This window comes from Sesamum indicum, linkage group LG3 (genome assembly GCF_026168435.1).
Source record: "Sesamum indicum cultivar Baizhima isolate 11 linkage group LG3, ASM2616843v1, whole genome shotgun sequence".
Taxonomy (NCBI): domain Eukaryota; kingdom Viridiplantae; phylum Streptophyta; class Magnoliopsida; order Lamiales; family Pedaliaceae; genus Sesamum; species Sesamum indicum.
Window position 1 is genome coordinate 23890448 of NC_142659.1, and position 18541 is coordinate 23908988.

General features: G+C 34.9%; 2 protein-coding genes across 2 annotated transcripts; both read right to left on the bottom strand.

Moving 5' to 3' along the window:
* Window positions 1–7668: 7668 nt before the first annotated feature.
* LOC148788813 (uncharacterized) lies at window positions 7669–8443 on the bottom strand. The gene has a single exon (XM_088878405.1). It carries the CDS (start codon window positions 8332–8334, stop codon window positions 7909–7911), a length of 426 nt encoding a protein of 141 aa, XP_088734531.1. The 5' UTR covers window positions 8335–8443; the 3' UTR covers window positions 7669–7908.
* A 3796-nt stretch (window positions 8444–12239) lies between these two features.
* On the bottom strand, window positions 12240–15548 carry LOC105158634 (germacrene A synthase). The gene is made up of 7 exons (XM_011075447.3): window positions 15389–15548; window positions 14103–14373; window positions 13618–13990; window positions 13293–13511; window positions 13044–13182; window positions 12634–12879; window positions 12240–12547 (listed from the first exon to the last, which is right to left on the bottom strand). The coding sequence occupies exons 1-7, from the start codon at window positions 15506–15508 to the stop codon at window positions 12251–12253; spliced, it is 1665 nt and encodes a 554-aa protein (XP_011073749.1). The 5' UTR covers window positions 15509–15548; the 3' UTR covers window positions 12240–12250.
* Window positions 15549–18541: the final 2993 nt, after the last annotated feature.

The window sequence follows — 18541 nt, forward strand, 5'->3', positions numbered from 1 at the left end:
CCCACACACACAGACTCCCCCCCCCCACACACCCATACCCCACACGCACATACACCTCCCCAAATGCACACACACATAGACACACCCCACACGCACACATAAACACCCCTCCCCCACACACACACCCCCACACCCCACACTCACATACAAACCCCACTCCCCACATGCACACACACACACGCACACACCCCCCCACAGACACAAACACACACACACACCCCACACACAATCACAGCCACACACCACACACACACACACACACCCCCACGCATAAACCCCCTCCCCACATACACACATACATACACCCCCCACACACATTCACACCCACACACCCTGTAATGAGCATAAAATATTGTGAAACTATGGTGATATCCTGCACGAAAAAAAGGATTGTGTAGATAAAAGTAAAGACTTAGAAATTGAATGAGAATGGCAAATGTAACAAGACGCAGATGGCATTCGTTGGCGCAGAAGATAAAAGCAACACCTCACTTCTTCTATGTTCAAAATGGAAGAAAAACATGTTCTACCACTCCACACACACACCCCACACGCGCGGGCGCACACACAGATCCCACACACACACACACACCACACACCACACACATACTCCCCCCCCACACCCCACACGCACATACACCCCCCCCCACATGCACACACACACACACATACCCCACACACCCACACATCCACACTCCCCCCCCCCACACACACACCCACACCCCACAGGCACACACACCCGCCACATGCACACACACACACACACACCCCACACGCACACACACATACACACACACACACCCCACACACCCACACCCACACCCCACACGCACACCCCCACATGCACACACACACACACGCACACCCCTCACCCCCCCCCCCCCCCCGCCCCGCACACACACACCCCACACACAATCACACCCACACACCACACACACACACACAAAAAAAAAAGATGCCTAGACAAGAAAATGGAAAAATTGGAATGAGGGGGCATTATTCAACAAAACTCATTAAATTTGTGGTCGATAAAATTGAAAAAGAAATGCAGTAGGTGATTAGAAACATATAAAAATATATTTCTTGACATCATGATGTAAACAGAAACCTGGTACACCAGATCATGATTTTCAAAGAGGTTGATCCAGAAACTCGATAATATTAATCACAAAATCATTGCCCTAATACAATTACATATATAAAAATCAAGCAACACCACAGGTTCAACAACTTATAGGCCTAATATCATGATTTTTGCCATACCAAAACCACATTACTAGAAAACTGTTACCACTCAAAAATGTATGAAACTGCACATAAGAAGAAAAATAACATAAACTTAGGAAGATGAATGATTAGTTTTTTACCTGATAAACAGTAAGCCACATGTAAACACAAGCATGAGTCAAGTATCAGCTACAATATATATAACTGATTAATTGTTCCTGAGCAAAAGGACCATTCTCCCTCTTCCATGCAAGTACCCAAAAATCAAGGTGATGCTACAGAAACTACCATGTGATTCAAGGATGAAAATTATAGAGACCGCTATTAGCATGAAGGAAATCAAAATGGCTAAAGTCAGGGTTCAAAACTACAGCATTTTGTAGTGGTCGCTGCCAACCAATTCAAGAATTGGTTAGCAGATCATAACCACCCAAGACATTTATCAGATTTTATCAATTCTCCACTCATTTTCTCTCACTATATCCTCCCTAGTAAAGTAAATCAATCCAAGACCACTCTTGCAAACGAGATATATTGAAAAGAAAAAAGAAGAGGGACAATGCACTCTCTCCTGTCCTGTTATTGCTCTTCGTTTCAATAAATACATTTTCATATCAGGTAAACAAAAATGAGAAAACACATCTATGCGCAAGCACACAAAACTAATACAAATGACATAAATAGACCATAAAAACACACAATACCCGTAATGAGCATAAAATATTGTGAAACTATGGTGATATCCTGACGAGAAAAAGGGTTGTGTAGAGAAAAATAAAGACTTAGAAATTGAAAGAGAATGGTGGCATAATTAACAAGACGCAGATGGCATTCGTTGGCGCAAAAGATAAAAGCAACACCTCACTTCTTCTATGTTCAAAAAGGAAATAAAATATGTCCTACCGTGACACACATACACACACCCCACACGCACACACACACCCACACTCCCCCCCCCCCTACACACACACATAACCACACCCCACACGCACATACACCCCCCCCCCCCAACATGCACACACACACACACCCCACACACAATCACACCCACACACTACATACACACACACAAAGAAAAAGACGCCTAGACAAGGAAACGGAAAAATCGGAAAGAGGGGGCATTTTTCAACAAAACTTATTAAATTTGTGGTCAATAAAATTGAAAAAGAAATGCAGTAGGTGATTAGAAAAATATAAAAATATATTTCTTAACATCATGATCTAAACAGAAACCTGGTACACCAGATCATGATTTTCAAAGAGGTTGATCCAGAAACTCGATAATATTAATAACAAAATCATTGCCCAAATACAATTACATATATAAAAATCGATTAACACCACAGGTTCAACAACTTATAGGCCTAATATCCTGGTTTCTGCAATACCAAAATCACATTACTAGGAAACTGTTACCACTCAAATATGTATCAAACTGCACATAAGTACCTGAAATTTGGGCAGGTGAATGAATACTTTTTTACCTGATAAACAGTAAGCCACATGTAAGCACAAACATGAGTCAAGTATCAGCTACAACATACATAACTGATTAATTGTTCCTGAGCAAAAGGACCATTCTCCCTATTCCATGTGAGTACCCAAAAATCAAGGTGATGCTACAGAAACTACCATGTGATTCAAGGGTGAAAATTATAGAGACCATTGTTAGCATGAAGGAAATCAAAATGGCTAATTTTCAGGGTTCAAAACTACAGCATTTTGTAGTGGTCGCTCTCATCCAATTCAAGAATTGGTTAGCAGATCATAACCAGCCAAGGCATTTATAAAATTTTATTAATTCTCCACTCATTTTCTCTCACTATATCCTCCCTAGTAAAGAAAATCAATCCAAGACCACTCTTGCTAACGAGATATATTGAAAGGAAAAAAGCAAAGGTTCAATTCACTCTCTCCTGTCCTGCTATTACTCTTCATTTCAATAAATACTGTTTCATATCAGGTAAACAAAAATGAGAAAACACATTTATGCGAAAGCACACAAAACTGATACAAAGGACATAAATAGAGCACAAAAACACACAATACCCGTAGCGAGCATAAAATATTGTGAAACTATGGTGATATCCTGCACGAAAAAAAAGGGTTGTGTAGATAAAAGTAAAGACTTAGAAGTTGAAGGAGAATGGCAAATGTAACAAGACAGAGATGGCATTCGTTGGCGCAGAAGATAAAAGCAACACCTCACTTCTTCTATGTTCAAAATTAAAGTAAAACATATTCTACCGTGACACACCCACACACACACACACACCCCACGCGCGCGCGCACACCCACACCCCACACACACTCCCCCCGCCCCACACACACACACCCACACCCCACACGCACACACACACACACACCCACACTCCCCCCCTCCCCCCACACACACCCCACACACACAAACACACACACACACAAAAAAAAAAAAAAGATGCCTATACAAGAAAATGGGAAAATCGGAATAAGGGGGCATTATTCAACAAAACTCATTAAATTTGTGGTCGATAGAATTGAAAAAGAAATGCAGTAGGTGATTAGAAACATGTAAAAATATATTTCTTGACATCATGATTTAAACAGAAACCTGGTACACTAGATCATGATTTTCAAAAAGGTTGATCCAGAAACTCGATAATATTAATCACAAAATCATTGCCCTAATACAATTACATATATAAAAATCAAGCAACACCACAAGTTCAACAACTTATAGGCCTAATATCCTGATTTTTGTAATACCAAAATCACATTACTAGAAAACTGTTACCACTAAAATATATATGAAACTGCATATAAGTACCTGAAGGAAGAAAAATAACAGAAACTTGGGCAGGTGAATGATTAGTTTTTTACCTGATAAACAATAAGCCACATGTAAGCACAAGCATGAGTCAAGTATCAGCTACAGCATATATAACTGATTAATTGTTCCTGAGCAAAAGGACCATTCTCCCTCTTCCATGCGAGTACCCAAACATCAAGGTGATGCTACAGAAACTACCATGTGATTCAAGGATAAAAAATTATATGGACTGCTGTTAGCATGAAGGAAATCAAAATGGCTAAAGTCAGGGTTCAAAACTACAGCATTTTATAGTGGTCGCTGCCAACCAATTCAAGAATTGGTTAGCAGATCATAACCACCCAAGACATTTATCAGATTTTATCAATTCTCCACTCATTTTCTCTCACTATATCCTCCCTAGTAAAGTAAATCAATCCAAGACCACTCTTGCAAACGAGATATATTGAAAAGAAAAAAGAAGAGGGACAATGCACTCTCTCCTGTCCTGTTATTGCTCTTCGTTTCAATAAATACATTTTCATATCAGGTAAACAAAAATGAGAAAACACATCTATGCGCAAGCACACAAAACTAATACAAATGACATAAATAGACCATAAAAACACACAATACCCGTAATGAGCATAAAATATTGTGAAACTATGGTGATATCCTGACGAGAAAAAGGGTTGTGTAGAGAAAAATAAAGACTTAGAAATTGAAGGAGAATGGTGGCATAATTAACAAGACGCAGATGGCATTCGTTGGCGCAAAAGATAAAAGCAACACCTCACTTCTTCTATGTTCAAAAAGGAAATAAAATATGTCCTACCGTGACACACATACACACACCCCACACGCACACACACACACACAAAAAAGACGCTTAGATAAGAAAATGGAAAAATCAAAATGAGGGGGCATTATTCAACAAAACTTATTAAATTTGTGGTCGATAAAATTGAAAAAGAAATGCAGTAGGTGATTAGAAACATATAAAAATATATTCCTTGACATCAGATCTAAACAGAAACCTGGTACACCAGATCATGATTTTCAAAGAGGTTGATCCAGAAACTCGGTAATATTAATCACAAAATCATTGCCCTAATATAATTACATATATAAAAATCAAGCAACACCACAGGTTCAACAATTTATAGGCCTAATATCCTGGTTTTTCCAATACCAAAACCACATTACTAGGAAACTGTTACCACTCAAATATGTATGAAACTGCACATAAGTACCTGAAGGAAGAAAAATAACAGAAACTTGGGCAAGTGAATGATTAATTTTTTACCTGATAAACAGTAAGTCACATGTAAGCACAAGAATGAGTCAAGCATCAGTTACAACATATATAACTGATTAATTATTGCTGAGCAAAAGGACCATTCTCCCTCTTCCATGCGAGTACCCAAAAATCAAGGTGATGCTACAGAAACTATTATGTGATTCAATGGTGAGAATTATAGAAACCGCTATTAGAAGGAAGGATCAAAATGGCTAAACACACCAAAGTTAGGGTTCAAAACTACAATATTTTGTAGTGGTCGCTGGCAACCAATTTAAGAATTGATAAACAGATCATAACCATCAAAGGCATTTATCAAATTTTATCAATCCTCCACTCATTTTCTCTCACTATATCCCCTCTAGTAAAGTAAATCAATCCAAGACCACTCTTGCTAACGAGAGATATTGAAAGAAAAAAAGAAGAGGGACAATCCACTCTCTCATGTCCTGTTATTATTCTTCATTTCAATAAATACTCTTTCATATCAGGTAAACAAAAATGAGAATACACATCTATGCAAACATACAAAAATGTTACAAAGGACATAAATATTCCACAAAGACACACAATACCTGTAATGAGCATAAATATTGCGAAACTATGGTAACATCCTGCACCAGAAAAAGGATTGTGAAGATAGAAATGAAAACTTGGAAATTGAAGAAGAATGGCAAATGTAGCAAGACGCGGATATCATTCGTTGGCGCAGAAGATAAAAGCAACACCTCACTTTTTCTATGTTCAAAATGGAAGTAAAACATGTTCTACCGTGACACACACACATAAACACATACACATACACACACACACACACCCCACACACACCCACCCACCCACACACCTACACCACACACACACCCCCACAACTTGGGACGGTTGTGCTTTGCCAAATTCGTAACCCAAAAAAATATTCCACCTGACGTCATCTTTCAATGTCCGTTTTTCAAGCATTCCAAAACGTTCCTGATCATGCCAAATCCCGCCTTTTTGTAGTGATATAACAGTAGGTTCAGAGTTATATCTGTTAGGATAGATTAGTTTGAATATAATTTGTTCTGACAAATACTCGAGATTATGTAATATTATTTTAAGTGAATAAAATCAGTGTTTGCTTATTTGACATTTACTTCGTTGTGTTCATTCTATATGTTTGCATCCGCTTGAACATCACAATAAAGCCCACAGACCAATTGACAACCGTGCAGTTGGGCCGCGCATTGATGGCGGTCTTGAAATCAACTGCCAAGAGGTTGGGTCTAAAACGTTCCAAGTCGAGAACCTTGAGATTGGGCATCGAGAGTCCTATGGAGAGACTTGCACTAAGAGTCACATTCAACTAATGAGTACCGTGTTTCATCGGTGACATACGTGGAACGTATATGCGATCTTAGTGGGTTGATTGACTAGGTGTTGAATCAACTAAACTGACTCATGGGGATCGCCATATGGAAGCTTTGGAGGATTGGTTGGTATGACTTGAATCCCTGGCTCCGATAGTACGGGAATAGTCCTCAAACTTGAGGAATCACAACAATCACATGCATACGATTACTGTATCTTGGATGTGTGCAAGAGTTGATTGTGTCGCAGACGTGATCATCATATGCCTCGTCTAGCGCAGATGGAGTATGTAGCCAGGACGGTGAGTTCCAAGAAGAGGATCCATCCCCGATCAGTATTTGATAGAAGTATCTCCTAGACACTTGAAGATGCGCTCACGCCTTACGAACCTATGGTCACAGTAGTTGATTGAGTAGGAAAAGAGGTTCCAATATTCAACTTATATTAGATTTTTTACTTCTAGATCACATTATCGTTTCACTTTATTTTGAAATATAACAATGCCACATGACTAATACGCTATTTTTTTCTCTCAATTTTCAAATGGAAGTTTGCGGGAAGATTGAAACCGAATTTTTTTCAAGTTATATGACTATTTTAAAAAATTTGTAAGCAATGTGATTGAAAATATACTGTACCTAATTATGGGACAAAAAGTACAATATCTCTTAATTTGGGCATACATTCATTTATATATACGGCATTGGGTTTTCCGCATTCCGAACCCTCCAAGAATTTCTTGTATTTCTCATAAACTCATACACTAATAAAAAAAAGTGTTTTTTAATCATAAATGATCATAATTTAATTTTAAATTATACTAAATCAATGCTATTAATTATTGTTAAACAAAATTTATGAGAAAATTTAAACTTTTTTCACTGTTAATCAATGTATTTATTTATAATTTTTAGCTATGATCATAACATTTGTTATTATAGTTAATTATAGCGAACAATTCTATTTTTTCTAGCAATAAAAAATGAAACATGATAGGAAACAACTGAGATTATAGAAGGGGCATATATATATATTGCAAAATACATTCAAATGAACATGCATGGATTACACCAAGAAAATAAAAACACAAACGTTACAAAAACTAAGAATCCGAAAGAGAAATACATATTTAGCTACGAAACTAAACACAATGTTAGGAACCAAACCCATCGACCTTACGAAGCATTCAACATGCATAACTATAATAACTTACTAGTTACTACCCCTTGATAAAATACCATTCCCAAATTTATGGTAAAATGCCACCAACACCGCCGCCAACCCCGATCCCGCCGACTTTACCTATCCCGCCACCGGCGCCTAGTCCACCCACCCCTCCTAGCCCACCAAGCCCTCCTGCCCCACCAAGCCCTCCAAGTCCAAAAATCGGCAGCACGCCCACGTAGCCACCGACGCCGCCCCACCCACCAACTCCACCGTATGTAATGAAGTTCTTCTGGTCGTTGAGACCGCCGTTAGCCACCGGTGCAGTTGCAGTGGCGGCCACGTTCTCCGTGTTTTGGACGGGGGCTAATGCATTAGTATTAGGGTTTGTTGCTTCATGAGCAGTAGTGTGATCACTACTAGGTTTAGTTTGGTCTGTCGGAATATTTCTTGCAGTTGCATGTACCACTACTATTAGTACAAGCACAAGAGTTACGTACAATTTGGCCATCTCTTTTTCAACCCTTTTACCTCTCTCTCTCTCTCTCTCTCACACACACACACACACACTAAAACACACTCGAGAGCACACAGGGAGGATGTGGATGAGGTTTGTGATGAGATGGGGTATTTATAGGGTAATTTTGAGGTATGAAGAGGTGGAGAACAGTTGTGAATATTGAGAGAGTAAATGTTGGCATTGAATTTTGGTATAACAGTCTCGAGAAAAGCATTACATTTCTGATTTCTGCCAGCAGTGGGAACAGAGTTAGGTGAAGTCATAAGGAGAGACAATTTATTAGAAGAACTAAGAGAAAATGTCAACTCAGAAGGAAACAAAAAAAAAATAGGGATGATTAAATTTTTCTCCCCAAAAGTCTGAAATAATTATATGTAAACTTTTAGTGGTTTAAAAATTTGAATTTAGCACTCCTGATATTTGTTTTCATCTAATAAATAAATTCACTCATTAGTTAAAATTTATTGAATTTGTTGATATTGACAAAAAAATCAGAAAAAAATCTATATTTATCTTTATTACTGATTTATTGTAGGTCAAATAAATACTTTTATGATCAAATTACCCTTATATATCTTTACGTATTAATTTGCTTTCATCTAACAAATAAGTCACCCCATTAGTCAAAACTCATCGAATTTGCTAATATCAACAAAATAAAAATTGGATAAAAATTCATACTTCCCCCCGATTGATTTATTATTTATTGCACGTCAAATAAATTTTTTTTATGATGAAAAATTACCCTTACACATTTTTATATGTCAATGCAACAAGTCAGTAATAGGTCAATCAATGATAAATATCAACGTACTAGAGGGAAGCAAACTTAAGAATATTAAAATATAATTTTTTAAATTACAGAAAATTTGTATTTAATTATATCAAATTCAGAAAAAGAAAAGGGTAATTATCCCTATATAAAAGTTTTATCCATCAAAAAATTAGAGCAGAGCAGCATGAGTGGTCTGCATTTATTTCCATCATGGGATTGGGATACACAGAAAGTCAGCTAATTGAACCGCATGCATGCACTTCATGCAAGCTGTGTTTGCTTACACTTGTTGCAATGGTGCGAGGACATATTTAATGTACCAATTCAGTTCTTTTTCACTTTTGTTTTCAATCTGTGTACTCCAAATTCTTGGTTGTTTTCTGACTTATGTTTTATTTCTATGTGCTTCATCTATGTGTATATGTATACATATATATGTATAGGCAAAATTGTATTTTTATTCGTTTTTACATATTTTTTTTTTTATAAATTTAGTCCTGAACATCTCACATTTGGTCATTTTTTTGACAAATTTAATCCTGTGTTGATAATTGCGGTCCTAACGATCTATAGTTACAGGATAAAAAATGAGACTTAGTGCAGTATGAAGAAGACCAAAATTATCAACACAAGACTAATTAATTTACCGAAAAAGGACCAAAATATCATATATTGAGGACTAAATTCGTTAAAAAATGACAAAATATGTAATAAAGTAAATTACAGGACCAAAAATACAAACAATCTAAAATTATAGACCCAAAAATATAATTTTTCTATATATATAAATGGTGCTAGGAGTTGTAATTCATCAGCTATTTTATATATCGACGTCATCATAAAACAATAAATTATTCCCTTCATAAAAAATTCCCATGATTTAAAAATTATAATAGATGCGCATTATTTATAAAGATAAAACAAAATTAATGTGATTTTTTTAAAATTTTTAATCATGATTGATTATTATTCATCATGATTTTAATTGTGGCCGAAATATTTGAGCCACAATCAATGTTTTGGTCTTACTTATAAAAATAACGATTAATAACTATTATATAATTATGGTTAATTAATATTTATCATAACTATTTATATTTAACCATACCAATTAATTATAGCTAGCAAGTTATATGTTAAACATAATAAAATGGTCATAATTCTACTAGCTAGTGTGTTATAATATATATAATTGACCAGTGTTTTCTTTTTCCTATTTTATGTGTTAATAACTTCATATGTTATTAGGTAGGGTTATAATATATATATATATATATATATTTTTATTCAATTTGAAAATATTTCCAAAAAAATTATAATATGTGATTTACAACACCATTCAATACATTCAAATTCAAAAAATAATTTAATACATCAACAATTCAAATCAACGAATACATTTAAAAGAAATAAAAAAAATAAAAAATTACTATAAAAATAGATCATACATCCATATTTATAGAACTCAAATTTATGGTATCGTAAGACCTAATCTTACCGATCAAACAAAAGCTCATTAGTAGAAGTATTTCAAATAGGTGAGCAACAATTTTGTGTCTTCGGTCAAGGGAAATTGTTATAATTTTTGTGGTCCATGACCATTATAAGAAGGCCCAAACCCCATCAGCCCAACTTCTTCACTGGATGGCTTGGCCCACTTAGTCATGGGCCACTAGTTTTAACCCGGCCCACTATGTGTCTGACCCATTACCTGACCCTGACCCGGCTACTATACTTAATATAAAATCCTAACCCATTTCCTCGTGCGCCGCTGTGACGATTGCTTCTCCCTCTCTCTCTCTCTGGTTCTTCGCCACCTTATTCCAATGACATCAGAAATCTGTCACCGCCTCTTGGTTCTCACTTCCTCTTCCATATCTCTCATCTATAAAGCCATACATGGCTTTTGATCCCTAAGCAACCCAAACAAAAATATCCTCTCTCACTCTATAATCGATTTTAGTTCTTAGTGAACTGCTTCTGAGAAACTAACCTAAGTAGTTCTAGTGTGGGTCTTGGTGATGGAGATTCTTAGTGATTATTGTTGGGTTTTCGAGCAATCGTGTTGGGTTTTCGAGCAATCGTGAGAGTTGTCGGCCTTTGGTGGCTGAGGTCCTACTCTCCGGCTTTTTGGCTCCCTGAGCTGATCTATTGGGTTCTTTAGTGTTTTGTCATATTAATATCATTTTTACTATTGTATATTCATTCTATAATCTGTTTCTGAAATCATTGTATAAGGTTTTGAAAACCCACCATTATCTCTGTAATAGTTTTTAAAACTCAAATAAACTCTGAACAAATCTTAATATTTTAAATAAGAATGATGTGTGTTGAAATTGTAGAAAAATTAAAATTAAGCACCAAAAAACAAAAAAAAAGATCTTTTTAGCGAAGGTGTTTGCGACGGAATTTACAATGGACAATAACCACTCCCGTCGGCATAGGTGGAGTAGGAAATATTTCCGATGGGAGAAGAATCCCTTTGGAAGAATTGCGACAGGTGAGGATGCTTTGATGTTCTTGTTATAAGTTATGTCAGTTGGACAGAATATGGTATCACTGATTTTGATAGGTTTTCGCAATAACATTGAGAGGGATTATATTATATTATATCTAAACATTTTGGGACGGACGTCGAGATGAATACCCATCTCAATATTTGCTAAATATTGAGACATGTTATGCGGCAAATGTTCGTCGCAAATATCACAAATCTAGTGACTAATTTGGTACCGAGTTTGCAACGATGGTTGTTGCAAAATTTGGGAAGTGTTTGTGACATGTATGGTCGTAAGTTGGGGCAATTTTTGCAATAAGAGTCTTGATTTTCAAAGGCTGGAATATTTATATTTTTTTTATTTTGTGACGGATTGGATGTCCCCAAAGTCTGTCACAAAATGATATTTTTATTCTTTAAAAAAAATATTAATTTTATTATTTTTAAATTAAACTATGTTTTTAAATTGAATTAATAAGTTGAAATGGTATGCAATCTCATAATATTGATATTATGACTTTATTACATTATGGTATGACATAATAAACGGCGTACAGTGTAGAAATTTCAATTTTTCATGCAAGAAAAACATGAACAATATTGTTCAAGATTCCGTGATGTGGATTGGAAATGACTTAAATCTCGATGGGATTGACGAACAAGGCGACAATGTGGGGCTTCAAAACTTTTTCGGGTCGAGTGTATCCATCTTCGTTGTTCTTGTAAGTGACATCTATAATGCGTTCAAGATTCAGAATTCGGATTAGAACATCCCTCGAGTAGGAAGATGGCCTAAGGCACCCCTCATTGATATCCTTCCATGCATTTGTAGCCATTTCAAACAACTTATTCACAGCCTCTTCCTTTGTAACCCTATTTTCCTTCATGTAGCATTCGATGCCAGTTGCAATTTGGCCTCTTTCCTTCTCAACCTGAAATGCAAACAATCAAACATATTTAGAGAAAACCAATCAGTCCCAACTAGTAAAATTTTGTATGTAAAATTGCATAAGCATACCTCATAAGTAGCTATGTCATCAATGACTCGACAAATTGTTAGGCCGGCTACAAGCATCTTAGGTTTCTGTCTTAGCCATTCGAATTCTTCCCTTTTTGCAGATTCAGTTCCCAGCAACGACGTCGTTGTATGGTAACAGTAAGTGCAGGTGATGAGAGCATTGTTGAGGTACTCAGTAAATGGTGGCAAGTATCCCTCAATAAACCATTTGGCCTCAACATGGTAGCTCCTCACCAATTCTTTAAGCTGTATCACATAAATGTGGAAAACAAATTAGTCCGGAATACAATTTTAGTTCTGTAATTTATAGGGAGTGGCATTTTGGTCCTGCGCGAATTGATTTTCGTCATTTAGCCTTGCAACTTTAAAATATTGAACAATTTTTCCGTTAAGGCTTTTAGAAGTCATACAGCTTCTTTTGCATAGTATACGGCGTAGGATCTTCCTTCTTGTGCTAATTCTTCTTCAAAATGTTCATAGAGCTCCAAAAGGGCTCTGTAGAATGGTTTTATGTAATTCGGGAGTCGATCAATCTCGCTTATATCCCACCTAAATTAACAAAAACAAGGAAGCAAATTATTTATAAGTAACTTATAAATAATATAGATGTATAGATGTATATAAATTAATTTCATACTTTATTCAGTCTCTTTTTATACCTCTCAAAAGCCTCTGTGAAAGCATTCAGTTCTTCGATCGTACCATAAGCATCATAGGTATCATCAATTATGGAAGTCATAACAATAGTTTTAGTAAGCATAATTCGAGCTCGAGAATATTGAGGTTCATGGTAGACTCCCATAGCCCAAAAGAAGCACTCAACCGCTCTATCTCTAGCGTACGGAAGCTTAGCCACGAGGTCCAATTCTTTCCACCACCTGCATATACCGTTGGGTTTGAACATGTCCTTAGCTAGGCGCAACAATTATGTACGCGTACATATGTGCACGACGCATACATATATATCTTAATTACCAACATTACCTTGAGATTTCATGAAGCTCTTCTTTGTGAAGCATCTGCAGTAAATTGTAATCCAATTTGGCAAACCTAAGAAGGGTTTCATTTTTTGATTCGTGTTCTTCATAGCTGGAGATGAAATTACGTGCTTCGATTCTTGGATTGCCCGAATGCAAAGGTTGCACTAGAGCATGCACAACTTGTTGTCTAAGGGGTGAGCCAAGATTTGGTGCCATGGACTTGAGATTGGCTGTTGCAAAAGCAAGACCTTCTTCAAGGATGTCTTCCCCATGTATCCTCAGGTGTGCTGCTTCATACAAGCTCAGCAAACCCCTTGCATCACTCTTAAGGGCCTCTTGGAATTTTCCATTATCATCCTTGAATTTGCTCAAAATCTCTGAATTTTTAAAAAATAAAATCGTCTGTGATTCGGAAACTTACTGAATGCAGGTCAAATAATTTTATTTAATATAGAGAAAATTAATAGAAGGATCATGTCCAATTTGTACCGGAAGATATACGATGTCCGTGCTGCCTGAATAATCGAAAATGAAGTGAAACAGTGTACAAATCATAGGCTTCATCCTCATAATTCGTATTGAGACTGAAGAAACGTTCCAACTTGTCTTCGATCTCGCTTTCAAAGTGGTAAGAAATTCCCAGACGCTCAATTGTGTCAATCAGATTCATGGACTCCACCATTTCACTGCCTGCAGCCGTCAGCATACTCCTCACTTCATTCTTCAACACTTCGATAGCTTTTGAATATTCTTCTTTCACCTGTTGACAATCGGAAACATTTTGTTAACATTGTACGAGACGGTACGTGGTCGTTCCAAAATTGTCACATTATGTTTCCACCAGAGATTCTAATCTAGACCGAGTTTAGTCGAACTTGAATTAATTATATTGCAAATTCAATATACTTGTTGTGTGATTGATGTATAGTTTAGGAAACATAACCAATTACATGATTGCTACGTTTGGATCAGAATATTCCATCCGTATACGAACTATTTCCCATGTCGGCTACTTAAAGCTCAGATTAAGTTTAAATGAATTTGTGCTAATTATATAGTAAGTATGTATTTATCGTCTGATTGATGTATAATTTCGAAAAAAACGATCAGTAACACTTTCAACGTGATTGGCTTGGTGAGGTTCATTAATGGAGAGCAAAGGAAATTATATTAATTCTTGAGATTGTTATAGTAATAAAATAAAGGCTTAAATAATTTTTTAATTCTATAATTTTGGCACTTCGACATTTTTATTCCTTATTTTTCTAAAATTGCAAAAGAGTCTTGTAACTTTTTGCCATTTCGCAATTTTGGTCCTTTTTGTGCCCGCGCCACGTCATGTGTTTTTCAAATTTATTGTTCATATTGGCAAAAGTGAACTGATCAAAACAAAAGCCCCAATTCAAAAGAATGAGACATGAGATGCACATAATTTATTCTAGCGACATTTGCATAATCCAGCACTGGAAGGATCACAAAACTATTTGGCAATCTTAGAAAGATAAATGATAAAAATTCTAAAGTTTAAAAATTCTAAAGTTTAAAAATTATGGGACCAAAAAATATATTTAAGCCCAAAATAAATAAATATAATAGTAATCAATATCCTCATTTATGGACGTACTTAGCCTAATTTAGAGTGAAGCACATAACTCTTTTCAATTAAATCCTGATTTCATCTTCTTAATTGCTTTACCTCTAACCAAAACTAGCTACCATGCACGTATAAATATGCAGGAAATAGGAACAAAAAACACAAAGAGACAAAAAAGGACCTGAGTGTCCGAAGTGTATTTGATGAATTGATCGCCCCATAAGCTGGGAGAGAAGTTGGCAACTGGTCGGACAATTTCATCGTTGCAGTTTACATTAACTTCGACAACTGATGCAGCCATTTCACACTCTCTGTAAATTCCGAGGGACGTACACAGAGATATTAGTGTAGTGAAGAAGTGTTGGTGCTCATAAGCCAAATGGAGTACCTCTATTTATAGTGAAGAGGTGACTAAGAATGTCACTTCTGTCGTCTTCATGTGCTCTGATTTTTTGACTAAGACATTTATTTGACTGATACATGAGGAATTAAACAAAATCTCAATCTCCAAATGATACGTCTCTTTCTAAAAATTCTATCTGGTTCGAGCGAATCTCAACCAATTATATGACAAGTATAATATACTTATCAGTCAAATAAAGTGTGGTACACTTGTTCTGTGATTAGTTTTGATTTGGCCAAACTTGATTCGGGTAAAAAATTTTCATCTGCTCAGGTAACTGAGTAATTAGATGGGGTTTTAACTGGGATAAATTATAAATCAACACTTGTAGTTTCTATAATTATAAGTACATGCTTATTAGATCAAAAATTACATATAATTATTTTTTTAAGGTTTGTTCCGTCTTATAATTAAATTACCATCCTTTTTTTTTTCTCGTACCTGACACAATCCTCTTTTTGTCGTTTTCTGTCTACATAAATGTGGTCCAGGTGGGACCGCCGCGGAGTATGTAGGCTGCTGTGGACTCTTCTTATTCTTTATAAAATACATGAAAATGAGTATGAGCATGGAAGGTGCTAGAAGGCACAGGCTTCATTAGTTTGTCCTTATAATTATACTCTACTCTTATCGTATTTCGTATAATTATACATAAAATTTTTTGACGTTTATTTGTATAATAGATTCATTCGTTAATCAATTTTCACATAATATTTTATATCAGCAAAAGAAAATAAATGAAAATTTATATTTACCCTCAATTGATTTACTATTGAACTGTTATATGTCAGACAGACCTTATGGTTAAACTACTTTCATATATTCTCAAACATTAATGCATGTGAGGAGGTAAATTTCCATCTTTATAAGAATAATTTGGTCAAGAAAAAAAATCGTTTGACCTATAATAAGTATGTAAGTCAATCGATAGTAAATATAATTTTTCGTTCAATTTTTTTTATGGATGTTCGCAAATAATATGTTTAATTATCCCAAATTTTTACTTCTAGATGGGCGTGAAGTGATTTGCTTTGAAAATGGGCATGAAATTAAGGTTGATCTTTGAAATTAAGGTTTATGAGAATTTGAGCATACATTGAATTGATTTGAATGACAGCAGAAGTTAGATTTATTTATTTATTTATTTTGGTACAAAAGCACTTCATGAATTAAGATAAAAGTAAGATTGATTTGAATGTTTGATGGAGTTTGGAAATACTTTTCAAATTCGACATAGTTAGGATTTAGGATTAATTACACTTAACCTCCTCTAAAAATATAAAATTATATTTTCTCTTAAAAAAATTTAAAAATTGTATTTACGCTCCTTTAAAGATTCACTATTTACATCTGACGCCCTTTAGGATAAAAAATACTGACATTAAGAAACAAAATTGAATAAATCTACACCCCTCATTTGACATTTTTATGAATAATTTTGTACTTATGAATGAAAAAATATAATAATGTTAAACTCTCTCCATATATATAAATTATATTTGTCGCTTTATAAGTACAAAAATATACATGGGAATGTTAAATGAGGGACAAAATTAAGAATTATATAATTTTTTTTTTTTGCTTATATTAACATTTTTCATCCAAACTCTAACGCAAAGGGATCAGAAGTAAACCCAGAATTTTTGCAGGGAGCGTAAGTATAATATCAAAACTTTTCTGGAAAAAGATATAATTTAATATTTTTAGAGGAGGTCATTGTAATTAACCCTTAGAACTTAATTTGTTATGCATTATGCATATCTAATTAGAAGATGTTAGTTTCTAATGTGTGAGTTTACAAAATTTTGAGTATGTCTTGTAAAAATGTTTGCAAATTTGAAAGATATCTTAAAGTATTTGGTAGAGTTTTATAAGTTTTTTTTTCTTTTTTAACAAAAGTTATTTCTTTTTTAATCCCTTTAGAAATAAGAATTGACATTTTTTCCCCAAAAAAACTAAAAGTTATACTTACCTCCTTTTTTAAAATATTTTATTCATTAAATTTTTAAACGAAAAATACTGATATTAGTAAAAAGTTTCAATAAACTTTCAATTTTAGAAGATCTTCATATTTCGTTGTCCAAATTCCCCGTAATAATATTTTGAAACTTATTGCAGAAGCGTAAAATTAAAATAAAATGAGCTTCAAATACTTCAAGACTACAAATATAAAAAGAGCTTGATAAATAAATGAAATCAGAATTAGAAAAGGTTTCGACACAGATTGATTTTAGCAATTCAAAAATCTCTTTAATTTTTTTTTTTCAAGAAGCAATTTTTGTAAAGGTAAAATAAAATTTTTTCAAACTAAAAAATTAAAGCTCAGGGGGGTTTTCGAAAGATTTAATACTTTAGTGGATAATTGATGTGGGGTGAATACTTTCAAGGATAATAACTGTATTTAACCCTAAAAAATTCCGAACAATTTTTCGGATGTTTCCATTTATGTTTCCGAGGGTCGCCTTGACGGACTAGATTACCATAAAGGTGGCAGGAAATCCGTTTGAATTGCTCACTTCTGTTTCGTGGTTGTTAGTTTGTATGGTGTTAGGACTGTCCTTTTCATGGTTAACGACTGTCAGAAAATTCATCGCAATCAACGGCTATTTCAAGGACAAATTTTCAGAGTTTGTCGAAAATTTGATCAGCAAAAACTAACCTAATTTTTTAGATAACTAGATTTATTAACTAAATTTGTTTAAAACTTCAAAGCAAGTAAGATCGTGTTAATTAGTGTGATTATATCTAATGGTCGGATTAAAGTTAGATGGTTCAATTGACTGGTGGCGAGTAACAATAGATAATTACAGTAACGTACTTAATTAAAAGTTTGAACGTTGAATTAGCATATACATTTTTCTTAAACAATAATAAATAAAATACCTAGTTTTTTTTTTCTAATGACATTCAGGTGTATTGTGCAGATGATAC